We start from the raw sequence: 15389 nt of genomic DNA on the forward strand, positions 1-15389 counted from the left end.
TGCCAGTGATAAGATAATATCTATACACCTATAAGGAAGACCAGGGACTCTGGTAGCTTAGTGCCTAAGGCACTTGACTTCTAACCAGAAGGAAGACCAGGGGCTCTGGTAGCTTAGTGCCTAAGGCACTTGACTGCTAACCAGAAGGTTGGGCAATCCTACTTCCGTAGTGATACTGCCTCAGAAACCCAGGGAGGAGTTGCTATAAGTCGGGGCCGACTCGACAGCAAACAACAACAACAACATAAGGAAGACCAGTTAAAGTGATTATTATTCAAATTTACACACCAATCACTAATGCAAAGATGAAGAAATTGTAAGATTTTTCCCAACTTCTGTTTAAAATTGATTAACCATGCAATCAAGATGCATTGGTAATTACTGGTGATTAAAATGCAAAAATTGGAAGCAAAGAAGAAAATATGGCCTTGGTAATAGAAATGAAGCAAGATGATAGAATTCTGCAAGACCAATGACCTATTCATTGGAAATACTTTTTTTCAACAACATAAATGAAGACTATATACACGATGTCACTGGATGGGATAGACATGCATCAAATGAACCACATCTGTAAAAAGAGATGATGGAAAAGCTCATCAATCAGAACAAGGCCAGGGGCCAACTGTGGAAATGTCGATTGCTAATATGCAAGTTCAAGTTGAAGCTGAAGAAAATTAAAACAAGTCCACAAGAGACAATGTATGACCTGAATTTAGAGACTATGTCAAGAATAGGTTTGATGTATCGAACACTAGTGACCAAAGACCAGAGGAGTTGTAGGATGACATCAGGGACATTATACATAAAGAAAGCAAAAAGACATTTAAAAAGCAGGAAAGAAAAAAAAAACACCAAAATACATGTTAAAAAATACTCTGAAACTTACTCTTGAATGGAGAGTAGCTAAAGCAAATGGAAGGAGTGATGAAGTAGAAGAGCAGAACAGCACATTTTAGAGGATGGCTCAAGAAGACAAAGTAAAATACTATAAGGAAATGTACAGAGATCTGGACTTAGAAAACCAAAAGGGAAGAATATGCTCAGGTGAAAGAACTGAAGAAAAAATTCAAGCATCAAGTTGCACTATTGAAGGATTTGATTCTATGGGAAAAATATTGAACAATGCAGGAAGCATCAGAAGAAGATGGGTGGAATACAGAGTCACATTACCAAAAAGAACTGGTCAATGCTTAATCATTTCAAGGGCTGGCATATGATCAAGAACTGGTGGTACTGAAGGAAGATGTCCAAGCTGGACTGAAACCACTGTCGAAAAACAAGCGTCCTGGAATTGACAGAATACCCATTGAGATGTTTCAACAAACAAATGCAACACTGGAAGTGTTCACTCATCTATGTCAAGAAATTTCAAAGACAGCCACCTGGCCAACTGACTGGAAGAGATCCATATTTGTGCCTATTCCAAAGAAAGGTGATGCAACCGAATCCAGAAATAATCGGACAATATAATTAATATCACATGCAAGTAAAGTTTTGCTGAAGATAATTCAAAAACAGTTGCAGCTGTAGATTAACAGAGAACTGCCAGAAATTCCAGCTGGATTCAGAAGAGGACTTGGACTGAGGGATATAATTTCTGATGTCTGATGGATCTTGGCTGAAAACAGAGAATAGCAGAAAGAAGTTTACCTGTGTTTTATTGACAAAGAGATTCAACTGTATTTAATTATGGATAACATTTTGAAGAAGGAGAATTCCAGAATACTTAATTATGCTCATTCAGTATCTGTACATAGACCAAGAGGCAGTCATTTGAGTGAACAAGGGAAATACTGCATGGTTTTAAATCAGAAAAGGTGTGTATTAGGGTTGTATCCTTTTACCATACTTACTCACTCAATCTGTATGTTGTGCAAATGAAATGAGAACCTGGACTATATGAAAGGAGCTCTGGTGGTATAATGGTTAAGGGATTTGCTAATCAAAAGGCCAGCAGTTTGAACCCATCAGCCACTCTATGAAAGAAAGATGGTACAGTCTGCTTCCATAAAGATTTACAAATTTGGAAACCCAATTGGGATTGCCATCACTTGATAAGAATGAGTTTGGACTATCTGGAGAAGAACGCAGCATCAGAATTGATAGGAAATTCATTAACCACCTGCTTGCTGAAAGTGAACAAAGCTTGAAGCAATTACTGATGAAGATCAAAGCCTTTGGTTTGGATTACACCTCAACATAAAGAAAACAAAAATCCTCACAACTGGACCAATAAGCAACATCATAATAAATGGAGAAAAGTTTGAAGTTGTCAGGGATCTCATTTTGACCCACAATCAATGTCCTTGGAAGCAGCAGTCAGGAAATAAAATGGCATATGGGCATATGTTAAATGTTAAAAAGCAAAGATGTTACTTTGAGGACTAAGGTTTGCCTGACCCAAGCTATGGTATTCTCAATCACCTACTATGCATGAGAAAGCTGGATGATAAATAAGGTAGATCAAAGAAGGATTGATGCATTTGAATTATGGTGTTGGTGAAGAATATTAAACATAACATGGACTACCAGAAGAATAAACAAATCTGTCTTGAATAAGTACAGCCAGAATGTTCCTTAGAAATGAGGATAGTGAGACTTCGTCTCATGTACTTTGATATGTTATGAGAAGGACATCATGCTTTGTAAAGCAGAACTAAAAATAATCACTCACTGCTGTCGAGTTGATTCTGACTCATAGAGACCCCTCCTTGAGATTCTGAGGTGATGTCACTATGGAAGTAGATTGCCCAACCTTCCTTCCAAGGTGAGTAGAGGGTCAAAAAAAAAAAAAAAAAAGATGACTCTCATCAAGATGGACTGACAGTGGCTACAACGATGTGCTCAATCATAGCAACGATTGTCAGGCTGGCACAGGACTGGGCATTTTTTTAATGCAGTTGTAAAAAGGGTTGCTATGAGTGAGAACCAACTCACAGTACATAAAAACAACAGGTAGGTTGTTGCTGATTCTACACGTTCTAATCACTGACCACAACATATTTTTTAAATTAAATCAGTAGCTTTTCTTTTAACCAATTTCATTCTCTAAATTAAACCAGTTAATAATATAAATAATAAAATGAGCATTTTTTGATACAAATTATGTCCTTGTGAAGGTGATGCATCAGAGAAAAAGGGTATAGCAGTTTAAATTATTTATCATTTGTCACTTGTATATCAAAATATCGCAGAGATATATTTTGCAGGAGCAGTGTATTTCATGTGACAGTGATTTGTTGTATTCCAGGAGGAATATCAGATATCATATCAACATTGTTTTTTTGAGAGATAAGAAAATAAAGCTGGAAATTGATGTAGGGATTTGTCCAAGATCATAGAATTAAGGTTACATTGTGAATAAATTGTAATTAAGAGTTTAGATTTTAATCTAGGTCTTTAAAAGTCATATGTAAAGTTTATGGAGCATACTCACATGCCTCATTTAATTGTATCTGAATTAAATATTAGAAAAAAATACAGTTTCTAACATTTAAAACACAATTAGATCTGATTTAAATGAAACCCATTGCTACCGAGTTGGTTCTCATAGTGACACTATAGGACAGAGTAGCACTGCCCCATAAGGTTGCAAGGCTATACATCTTTACATGAGCAGACTGCCACATCTTTCTCCCATGGAGCAGCTGGTGAGTTTGAACCAAAGACCTTCCATTTGTAGTTGAACATTGTAACCACCACAATTCAGAAATTTGTAAGACTTTTTTTCTGATTTTCAATCAAATATTTTTCTGCTATTTCATCCTATACCTTTATTGTAAAATGTTTTTTTCATAGTTGTAAAGAAAATCAGTCATTAAAAGATAGAAGTTTATTGGTAGAATCACTTTTAGTCCAAGTAAAATATTACCTGATAGACAATATTTCTAATATAATTCCCCCTAATGAAGTTCTTTCTATGATAATATGCATTCCAGTTAGATATTTTATTGAGATGCTCAATAAATATAGTATTAAATATAGTAGGAAATTTTTCAATATGTTGTACTTCTGTTTATGAAAACATTTATATTATAATATAAAACATATATAACATTTATATTATAATATAAAACATTATAATTTGATTTATTATAATACAATTAAGTTCATTTGCAAATGATTTGTATTTTTAAGATTTTCTTAAGTATCTAATTCAAATTTGTGGTATTCAATTTTGATGTCCTCATTTCATCTATGATATCAGCCAAAGAGCCAAACCCACTGCCACTGAGTTGATACTGAGTCATGGCAACCCTATAGGACAGAGTGGAACTGCCTCATAGGATTTCCAAGGCTGTAAATCTTTATGGAGGCAAACTGCCTTAGCCTTCTCCTGAGGAGTGGCTGGTGAGTTCAAACCGCCAACCTTTTGGTTAGCAGCCAAATGCATTAACCACTGCACTACCTGAGCTTCTTTCATGTGATAGGCAAACTTTTCTTGATCATACCATATATATCTATAATAGAATTTTTCTATTTCAAATACACATTGACAGGGTTGATGACCAGTTTTTACACTTTTCATTGTTATTTGTAATACAGTTAACACATTTGTTGCAATATCTCCTTACCTAATAGAGATATCTGAAATTTATTTTTTTGTTCTTTCCCAATTAAGTAAGAAGTCATTTCTCATTCCACATGTGAAATAAACTATGCAAGGATATGCTTGATTATTTACTCTAAGAATAATTGCATTTCTTATGTTTCTATTTGCATATTATATATTTGCTACTGAATGGCAACAAACTAACATTGGAACAATATTTCTCCTGCCATCATGCTCAATTGTAATGTTCATCAGGATTTTGATAATTATACTGTAAGACATACTATCCTCCCGCACTCCTCTTACTTTTTATATAATTAACAACAGCCTTTTTCCTTTTTCTGTTGTTTCAGTTAAAGGATCAAGAAAGTTAAGTCTGCCAACAGATCTTAAAGCTGATCTTGGTATGTAGGCAAAAGCCAACAATTTTAAGCTTCTTACATTCACTGGGCTAAACATTTTTGCCAACCAATCCATGAAAAACACAAGGTTCCTAGATGGCACTATTTGATGGCTTTCTTAAAAATCACCATATGGTTCTGTTGGCAGCATTGAACATTTTTGTTTGTTAACAATCATTTTACAAAATTGTTTTATACGTCATTACATACCAAGATATGCAATTTTTTTTGTTCATTTGTTTTCTTTTTATCATGAAAATGTTTTTAAACATTGAATAATCACACACATGGCTACTTTGTAACTGTAATCATATAATGAACATGATTTTCTCTGCAGTTATTCTCCCTACTTTGTATGAGTATTCTTTAGAATTTATGCTCTTTAACAAAATTAAAAAAAAAAAAAGTTTGATATTTGAGGGAGTAGAGGTCTGGCTACCTTTTAATTTTAGAGAAGTTTCAGAAATTTTTATTTAGTTTATTTTTTGTGTTAGTCATAGGCTTGTCCAAAATTCTAACCCATGAAATAAAGTAAGGTTTTACTAAATTGTCCTTCACAAATTTTTCTTTCAGAACTTGTTCCAGCATGGTGTTTTGGAAATATATTCTCATTTCCTTTACTCTGATTTAAAACCACAGCATTAAATCCTACTTATTCATGATGGGCTCTGGTTATAAAAGGAGCTCTGGTAAAATAGTGGTTAAAGTATTTGGCTGCTAACCAAAAGGTCAGCAGTTCTAACCCACCAGCTGCTCTGCAAAAGAAAGATGATGTAGTCTGCTTCTGTAAAGACTTACAGCCTTTGAAACCCAGTTCTACTCTGTCCTAAAAAGGCCTGCTGAGTCAGAATCAACTCAATATCAGTGGGTTTAGTTTTTTCAGTTTTTGGGATTCATGATTAAAATAATGAAACATAGTAATTAGTCATTGTACTATTCATTAGGGAGCTCTGGTGGTGTAGTGCCTAAGGCACTTGACTGCTAACCAGAAGCCTGGCGGTTCAAACCCACCAGCCACTCCTTGGAAGGAAGATTGGGAAGATTGGGCAATCTACTTCTGTAGTGATACTGCCTTGGAAACCCAAGGAGGGGTCGCTAGAAGTCGGAGATGACTCAAAAGCACATAACAACAACAACAACAATTCTTTATACAGAGCTGCTTTATACATTATCTTACTTGATTTTCTTAACAATTCTTTGAGGTTGTTGTAATTATTCCCAATCTTTTTTCCCAGAGTTGAAATTAAGGTTATGTTGTTTATAAAATGGTAGAGTTAGACTTAAGTTTGAAACTAGATTGTTTATAAAATGGTAGAGTTAGACTTAAGTTTGAAACTAGATCTTAGAGCATGGTACCCAAAGTTTATGGCACATATTCATATGTCTCATCTCATATTAAAAAACAAAACAAAAAAACTTACTGCCATAGTGTCAAGTCTGACTCATAGCGACCCCCACTGGGTGGGTTTGAACTGCTGAGCTTCTGGTTAGCAGCCAAATGTCTTATCTACTATTCCACCAGAGCTCCTTCATCTCATTACAGCTGAATTAAATTCTTGTTATAAAATGTATAGTTCCTAACATTTAAATATAATTAGAAGTGTTTGATTAAATGAGTATATGATTAAGTGATTAAATGAGATAATCACACTACAGCCTTTCATAATGCAAAGCACTGACATATTAGGTATTATCATTGGTTCAGTATTAGTATTTTTTAAATTGCTATGAAGTTAATTGATTGATACTTTACCAGTATAATTTTCAAAGAACCTGCTATTTATTGACCATTTACTATGTGTCAGACACTATGCAAGCTGAATTGTGTATATTATCTTAGATAAGGTAAGTGGTATTATTCTTAAAGATGAAAAAGTTAAGATTATGAAAATTCTAATTTGGGTAGCATCACATAACTTGTGGCAAAATGAACTGAAATCAGGTCTGTATGATTGCAAAGCTTATCATTTTATAATTAACTGTCATTCTGCATAGAATGTACTGTGACAAATTTCATATGAAGACTATCTTTTCGCTAGAAAAACACACATTCATAATAGTTATTCACATGATTTTTGTTGTTGTTGTTGTTGTTATGTGCCGTTGAGTCAAACCCGACTCATAGCGACCCCTCCTTGGGTTTCCGAGGCAGTATCACTACGGAAGTAGGATTGCCCAACCTTCCTTCTGAGGATTTTTTATATACCATTTTTTTTTTTTCTAGAATGTTGAAAGATGATCCCCGGCCCAGTCTTACATTTACTGGAAGTAGTAAAGAGAATTCTTGGTTATAATTTTAATCTGTTGGTCAATTAGGCATTTTCTACATATCTAAAAATGTCAGTCTCTCAAAGTCTCCAATTTACTCTTTCCAATTGCTATATTCTCACTAATTCCATATATACTTTAACCAAAGATTAATTATAAAAACTTAAATACATATAAGAGGTAAAATAATAAAGTGCTGTCACATTGCTAGGAACTCTGGTGGTATAGTGCCTTAGGCGTTTGACTGCAAACCAGAAGGTGGGTGGTTTCCCACCAGCTACTCCTCAGAAGGGAGTTTGGGCAATCTACTTACATACTGCCTCAGAAACCAAAGGAGAGGTTGGTATGAGTCAGATCCACTTCAATGGCAGTGAGTTTTTTTGTTTGTTTGTTTGTTTTTGGTTACATTGCTGGAGGATTATTTGCACTTAAAAGAATTCACACAAGATTTCATTAAATCTCTATTTCTAAATAAGTTGTCAGTGTAATTTAATTTTTAGAAATTATTTTCCATAAAGTTCCAGAGGAAAACTATCATGTGACTTTTGGAAGAGTAAAAATGTCTGTGTACATATAAAATCTTTCAGCATAAAGCCTTGATATAAAATATACCCTAGGTTGCTAGTAATATCCTTTGTTGTTGTTAGTTGCCATCAAGGCATCTCCTACTCCTGCTGACTCTATGTATAACAGAGCAAAACATTGCCTGGTCCTGTACCATCCTCATGATCATTGTTATGTTTGAGTCTATTATTACAGTTATTGTGTCCATCCATCTCATTGAAGGTTTCCCTCATTTTCAGTGGCCCTCTACTTGACCAAATATCATGTGTAGGAAAGACTGCTCTTTCCTAGAAAGGAGCTCTGGTGACACAATAGTGAGGCATTTGGCTGCTAACCAGAAGGTTGGCGGTTCAAATCAATCAGGTGTTCATGGGAGGAAGTTGAGGCAATCTACTTCTGTAAAGATTTATAGCCTTGGGAACCCAGTGGGGGTTACTATGTGTCAGAATCAACTCAATGACAGTGGATTTGGTTTGGGTTTGGGTCTTTCCTGATGATGGGTGCAAAATAAGTGAATGCAAGTCTCACCATCCTTGCTTCTAAGGAACATTCTGGTTGTATCTCTTCTAAGACTAATTTATTCATTCCTTTGGCAGTCCACATGTATTCATTATTCTTCACCATAGTGCTAACATGTCAATTCCTCTTCTCACTTCCTTTTTTTTTTTTTTTTTTGTTATCTAAAAGTTATTTTGTTAATTTTTATATACAGTAACATGTTTTAGGAAGAGAATTTTCCAGTAATGTATAATCTAGTAGTGAAGGAGGAAGAAATTGAAGAAGTTATTGCAGCAGATTAAACATAGGCCTGAAGGAGGATAATAACAATGAAAGTGAAGAGGAAGACAGAAGGAGTTTCCAAAGGAGACTCTGCAACCGATAGGATTAAGGGCAATGGGAGGACAGGGCTGATAACACATAGGAAATAGGAGTTGTCAAAGATACCTCCAGTGCCGACAATAGCACTCATGGAAAATACCTGCCTGGAGAAGGAAGGAAAATGAGTTTGAGTTGCTGTGTTAGGTGCTGGCACATCAGTTTTGATTCCTAGTTAACCCATGTACAACAGAATGAGACTCTTCCTGGTCCTCTGCCACTTTCATAATTGTTGCTATGCTTTAAACCCATCGTTGCAGCCACTATATCAATCCATCTAACCGATGGTCTTCCCCTTTTATGCTGACCCTCTACTTTACCAAGCATGATATCCTTCTCTAGGGTCTTGTCCCTCCTGATAACATGACCAAAGTATGAGCAACAAATTATAGCCACTCTTGCTTCTAAGGATTGAAGAGTTGCTGTAGGGATATCTATATTGAACATTCAGTGAGCAATTAGAAATAGAGGGGTGAAGTGAGGGGCTATGTTAAGCCCAAAGTAGTAAATTAAATAAAGGTGTTTGTGAGCTATGTGCATTAGCTGTTTCCTACAATGGTAGAACTCTCATTTATTATGTGGGAGACATTGGTTTGATTCCCAGATAATGTACCTAAAGTGCAGCCACAACTATTCCATCAGTGGAGGCTTTTATGTTCTCTTCTGCTCAGCAGATAATATGACAGCTTCTAGATTAATTCTATCTGAAGACAAAGGCAAAATACCAGCATGTTGAACAGCTTTGGATACTAATGGAGATTTTGTTACAACAATCCTTAACTGGAATAGAAAAAAAAATAACAGAAAAAACTCCATACATTTGATACTTAAGCATTTGGAATCCTTAAGTAGGTAGCATGTTCTGAACTAATTGCCATGCTCATGGGAAATTGCTTTAAAACTCCCATTTTTATATATTAGTGAAAAATACAATATTTCTCATTCTGAATAAATAGGATTTTGAAATGAAGATCTGATATATGCTACAATATGGATGAATCTTGAAAATATGCTGAATGGACTAAGTCAAACACAAAAGGACAAATATTGCATGATCTCACCTATATTAAATATCTAGAATGAGCAAATACATAGAGCTCAAAATTTATTAGCGGTTACCAAGGGTGGGCTGGAAGGAAAAATGGAAATGTCCTTGCTTAAGGTCCTGAGTTTCTGTTAAGGACGATGAGAAAATTTGGAAGCAGTGGTGGTGGTTACACAACATGGTGAATATAATTAATGTCACTGAATTGTACACATAAAAACAGTTGAATTAAAGAATGTTTTATATATATTCTACCACAATAAAACTAAGATTAATAAAAACTCCTTATCATAACATTTTGTCAAAAAAATTTTTAAGTACATGAATACAATCAAGACTATTGATTAATGCATCTATGCCAGTGCAAAATAAGGATAGATAGATTACATGTTTTCATCACTGGAAAATAAAACATTTTGGGAAATTTTTGAAAAAGAAAAAAGCATATTTTGGTGTAATTATTTCTAGGCTTTTCGGTTATATCAAAACAGACCTTGACTCACAAGCTCTAAATAAATAGTACTGTTGTTTTAGACATGAACAGGTTTAATACCCTGGAATAGGAGTGATAATAATAATAATTAATATTTGTTCAGAAGGAGCTCTGATAGCATAGTGGCTTAAGCACTTGACTGCTAACCAGAAGGTTGGCAGTTCAACCCCACCAGCCACTCCTCAGAAGGAAGGTTGGGCAATCCTACTTCCGTAGTGATACTGCCTCAGAAACCCAAGGAGGGGTCACTATGAGTCGGGGCCAACTCGACGGCACATAACAACAACAACAACAACAATTTGTTCAGAGTTATTGGAGGTATTCTATGTACTCGCCATGTATTATCATAAAAATTTCATTAGGTATGTAATAATAATCCTGTTGTACACCAGAAGATGCTGAGACATGGAAACTACTAATAAATTTGCACAACTAAGTCACACAATTGGAATTTGAGCCTAGCAGTATGACTTCAGAGCCAATATTCTTACCTACCATCCTCAACCACAAAGCAAGCTGCTTCCATTCTACATTTTTAACTCCAAGCCCTTGACAAAAAAAAAAAAAAAAAAAAAAATCCTAACTCACTGCCATCAAGTCGATTCAACTCATAGTGACCCTTCCTTGGGTTTCCAAGGTGGTATCACTACGGAAGTAGATTGCCCAGTCTTCCTTTGGAGGAGTGGCTGGTTAGCAGTCAAATGTCTTGGGTACTGTGCCACCAGAGCTCCTCCAAGCCCTTGAAATACTTCTAAAATTTATATAAATTGGCATATATTTAAAATATTATGCAAAAGAAAATAAAATTCTATAACATATTTCTATCACCATTAAATAGGATAAATAAAGGGGAGCTAGAGTAAAATTTAAACTATGATTAGCAAACTATAAAAAATAAATATTATAGTTAATAAATACCTTGTGAAAATTTGACTAGCTGTTAAAATTGTGACTAAATCATAAAATAGCGAGGAATTAGCCATCTTCATTTTTTTTTTTTAAGATTTTTCACTCAATCTATACACTTGGATTTCTTTATATTAAAATTTAATTTTGACATTCACATTCCTTTCCTCCTTTTATTACAGACCATGTAAATGGACATTGCACAAGTCCAACCTCTCAGAGTTGCAGTTCTGGAAAACGTCTGTCTAGTGCTGATGTTACAAAAGTTAATCGCTGGGGTGGAAGACCACCATTTCGAAAGGCACAGTCAGCTGCATGCATGGAGATTTCTTTACCAGTTACAGCAGAAGGTAGAATAAACATATCAATTTTTGTTAAAATTGTTACTTAAAATTTGATTTATCATGGTCATGAAAACTAGGAAGCAAGGATGGAGATCACATATAAACCAAAATAAATAAGTAAACCCACAACCATTGAGTCAATTCCAACACAGAGTGACCTCCACTAGGTTTCCAAGGCTGTAAATCTTTACAGAAGTAGATCACCTCATCTTCCTCCTGTGGAGCAGTTGGTGGGTTTGAACCACTAGCCTTCTCGTTAGCAGCCAAATGCCTTACCCACTATGCCATCAGAGCTCCATATAGAAAATATAAAAACTGCAGTCAACTCTAACCAAAAACCAGTTGCTATCACAACAGTTTCCATTCAAGAAGACCCTATGTGTGTTGGAGAGTAGAAAAGTTTTCTATAGGGATTTCAGTGGTTGACTTTTCAGTAGATCACCAGGTGCCTCTGGATAGCCTCAAACTTCCAACTTTCTCATCACTCAGACATTGCACTTTAGTCAGTGAGTAACTTAGAACGTGGTGGAGATGTGCTATGGCTCCAGATCCCTTCCTCATTACACTTCCTTTCTCATTTCCAAAATTAGAATGGCTCTGCTTATAATTAGACTCTTTGCCTTCTGAACAATCTATTGCCTTCTGAACAATGAGAGATCTGTGCCTTAGTCTTTTCTCTATCTTCCCAGTGATAATCGAGAATTACTTTAATGGTAAAGACTAGTTGTCTCTTTCTGTCTGTAGATAGTTATTTAATGTCTTGCAACCTTAATTTCCTCAACTGTCAAATAAATGTGACCAACTAAAATACTAAATTCTGAAGTTTGCCATTTTCATTTCATATCTTCTCAAAAAGAAAGACCATTTGCTTATTTAGAAACAGAAAGAAAAGAGAATTGTGTAACTTTACTGCTAATGTCTTATTGATGGGAGCTCTGGTGGCATAATGCCGGAGGAATTTGACTGCTAACCAGAAGGCTGGCAGTTCAAACCCACCAGCCACTCCTTGGAAGAAAAGTTGGGCAATCTACTTCTGTAGTAACATTGCCTTGGAAACCCAAGGAGGGGTTGCTGTGAGTCAGGTCTGACTCAATGGCAGTGCGTTGTGTTTGTTTGTTGTTGTTGTCTTATTGATAATGAACTTTGGGAAGAGAGACTACAGAAAATAATTTGTGGAAGATTTGCTATGATTGCTATAAATTCCTATTTGCTACTTGTCAAAAATTTGGTAACAAAGAACTGTACTGCTCTTTACACTTTTTAATAAAGTTTAACAATTTTTATTTGTTTCTTTTATATTGTACTATACTAAATCTTGTCCCAATGCAATTTAGTTTATTGGAATGACATGCAGATAATGATGTTATTTATCTCATAGATGCCTGTGAGTATTAACCATGAATATGTATGAAAAAAGATTGGAGACATATATTAACTAGAAATGCTATAAAAGAAGCAGCATGTAAGGATTATAGAAGAAGTAGTACAATTAATCATTGGATCAGGAGTTGGAAATTTTGAATTTTAGATATATCTGCCTGTAATTTGTGCTGGATTTAGGAAAATAGCCAAATATGTAAAATATACAGATGATCTCCATGTTCCTGCCTATCTCTAAATCCTATGACAATTATGTTTGTAAATTTGCTGTAGGATAGGAAGGGAAAATAAGGAATATTATATTTTGTTTTTAGAAAAGGGATAGCTGAGGAACCTATATTTAATCCCCTTTTATAAAAAAATAATTATGAGATGCATGTGTATCTATCAAGAGAGAAAGAGTAGTGAAGGAAGTAGAAAGAAGAACGGGAGGAACTTATGCTCCGGAGTGATTATGAGAACAGTACAACCTTAATATCTTTTAACTGAGGTGGTGAGTTTATACTTGCAATGTGACCATGTGCAAGTATTGATGAAAAGAAGAACTTGAAAGCCCCCTCAGAAAGGTTGATACTATCCACAGGATGGCATCATCTACAATTCCTTATTTGACCCTAGGCAAAATTAGGTCTGAATTTGGAGTTATGGTAGGCAGCTTGAATCTAGTTCAGGGAGATAGCATTGTTTGTTTGGTCTTGATGATGAGTGCAACTTTTATATTGTCACAGATGTAAAAAAAATCAAAGATTGTGAAATTTAGGGGAATGCATTAGACACAGAAAATTTGTGTTACACATAAATTCCTTCAGGTCAGTAGCCACAAGGTTGTCAATAAGCAGGAATTATTGATAAATCATTAGGAATACTTCTAGCAGTTGGGAGATAGTACAAAAGCAATCGAAACAGTACCAGAAATTCTTGTAACCTTAACTATTTAGAATGTTTTCCCCCGCAGATTAGAGAAATTCGGCGAACTTGTGAGGTAATGTAGGAAGGAAAAAAAAAAAAAAAAACAGTTTCAGCTCTGCCAAAGTTTAAGATTTACAGTTCTGGACTTCGGTCTCTCCATCTCCAAAATAAGCTACTGACCTGGTTAAGCTGCCTTTCAGAGCAGTTAACAAGGGATGAAATTCTACTTCCCTTTCATAATTGTGGTTTTCGTATATTTAGTCTGACTGACTTGTCCTAGAAATACACTAACACTTAATTTTTATGTTTTAAATTTATAGAAAACCGAGAAAATTCTTATAATCGTTCTAGAAGCTCTAGCATCTCCAGTATTGATAAAGATTCTAAGGAAGCGATTACAGCCCTGTATTTCATGGAGTCCTTTGCACGGAAAAATGACTCTACCATATCTCCTTGTCTGTTTGTTGGAACTAGTCTGGGAATGGTGTTAATCATCTCCCTAAACCTCCCTTCAACAGATGAACAAAGGTTTACAGAGCCAGTCATGGTATTGCCAAGTGGTAAGAATTTTTATTCATTCCCTCATTGCTACTTTTTTCAGATTTAAGAAAAAGATATTGTAAAACATTAATTTATACTGATTTTGGGCAAATAGGTAGTATAAAGTATTCTATATAACTGGAACTACTAAGAATTTTATAAATTTCATACACTAGCCCAACATTTGTCATATTGCAGCTTAACTTTCCTCAGAGTAAAATATGTCATCTTTTCTATAGTAATAAACTGTGGAAGTGCCAACTTAATCAATGACTTGCAAAATAAGTTCTTAAGAAGCATTGAGGAGAGCTTTAATGCAAAAACTCAAAGTTGATTTTTAATACACTGAAACATTTCTCCAAAGCTCCATGCCAGATCAGAGCCTATAAGTGTTTTTACATCATCCCTGAAAAACTCAGAATGATTACACTAGAAGCTGTCTGACTTAAGGTGGTTTTCTAAAATCTTATAGAATATCCTCATCTTGTTTCAAAGGCATGCCACACAGTCTCTTACCTTTTATCCTAGCACCTAGAGAATTCAAGGTCAGTTATGAGTATTGTTGACTAAGCATGTGTTGCATTCTCTTCCTATTTGGTTTATGTTCCTTTTTCTTTTGAAGATGGAGTAAGTGTTATACTTTCTACTATTCCTTTGAATATTTTTAAACTTGTTATCTCTACATTTTATTACCATGCTCTTTCCTATATATGAAAAGAAATATTTTTAGATAGCTTTGAATGAAAATAATTTTAGTAATATATAGAATAAGGAGTTTATTTTCTAAAGAATATATATGGTATGACAGGTTAGATATAGTTGTGTTTTCTTTGTTAAATTTATGTAGATGGATTGCTTCTCAATGTAGGTGAAATAGATAACTCTCTGTTGTGGCAAATTCAGATAAATACCTTTGTTTTAAAAGTTAATCCCATTAGAATAACTTTAATTATAAAAATATATTTTACAATAAGAAATACCTTTGTTGTTGTTGTTGTTAAGTGCTGTCCAGTCATTTCCGACTCATAACGACCCCATGCTCAGCAGAACAAAACACTGCCCGATCCCGCACCAGCCCCACAATCCCTGCTATACTTGAGCCCATCAT

General features: G+C 34.9%; 1 protein-coding gene across 1 annotated transcript in view; it reads left to right on the forward strand.

Annotated features, from left to right (window-relative positions):
• The window catches only part of STXBP5L (syntaxin binding protein 5L), a 471051-nt gene that overhangs the window by 421967 nt on the left and 33695 nt on the right, over positions 1-15389 (forward strand). The window contains exons 21-22 of the mRNA XM_007943886.2: positions 11291-11458; positions 14062-14301. Of these exons, the coding sequence (XP_007942077.1) occupies positions 11291-11458; positions 14062-14301 (408 nt within the window). The remainder of the gene's footprint in view (positions 1-11290; positions 11459-14061; positions 14302-15389) is intronic.

Source organism: Orycteropus afer, unplaced genomic scaffold (assembly GCF_000298275.1).
Source record: "Orycteropus afer afer isolate SDZICR_OR568_19922 unplaced genomic scaffold, OryAfe1.0 scaffold00114, whole genome shotgun sequence".
Taxonomy (NCBI): domain Eukaryota; kingdom Metazoa; phylum Chordata; class Mammalia; order Tubulidentata; family Orycteropodidae; genus Orycteropus; species Orycteropus afer.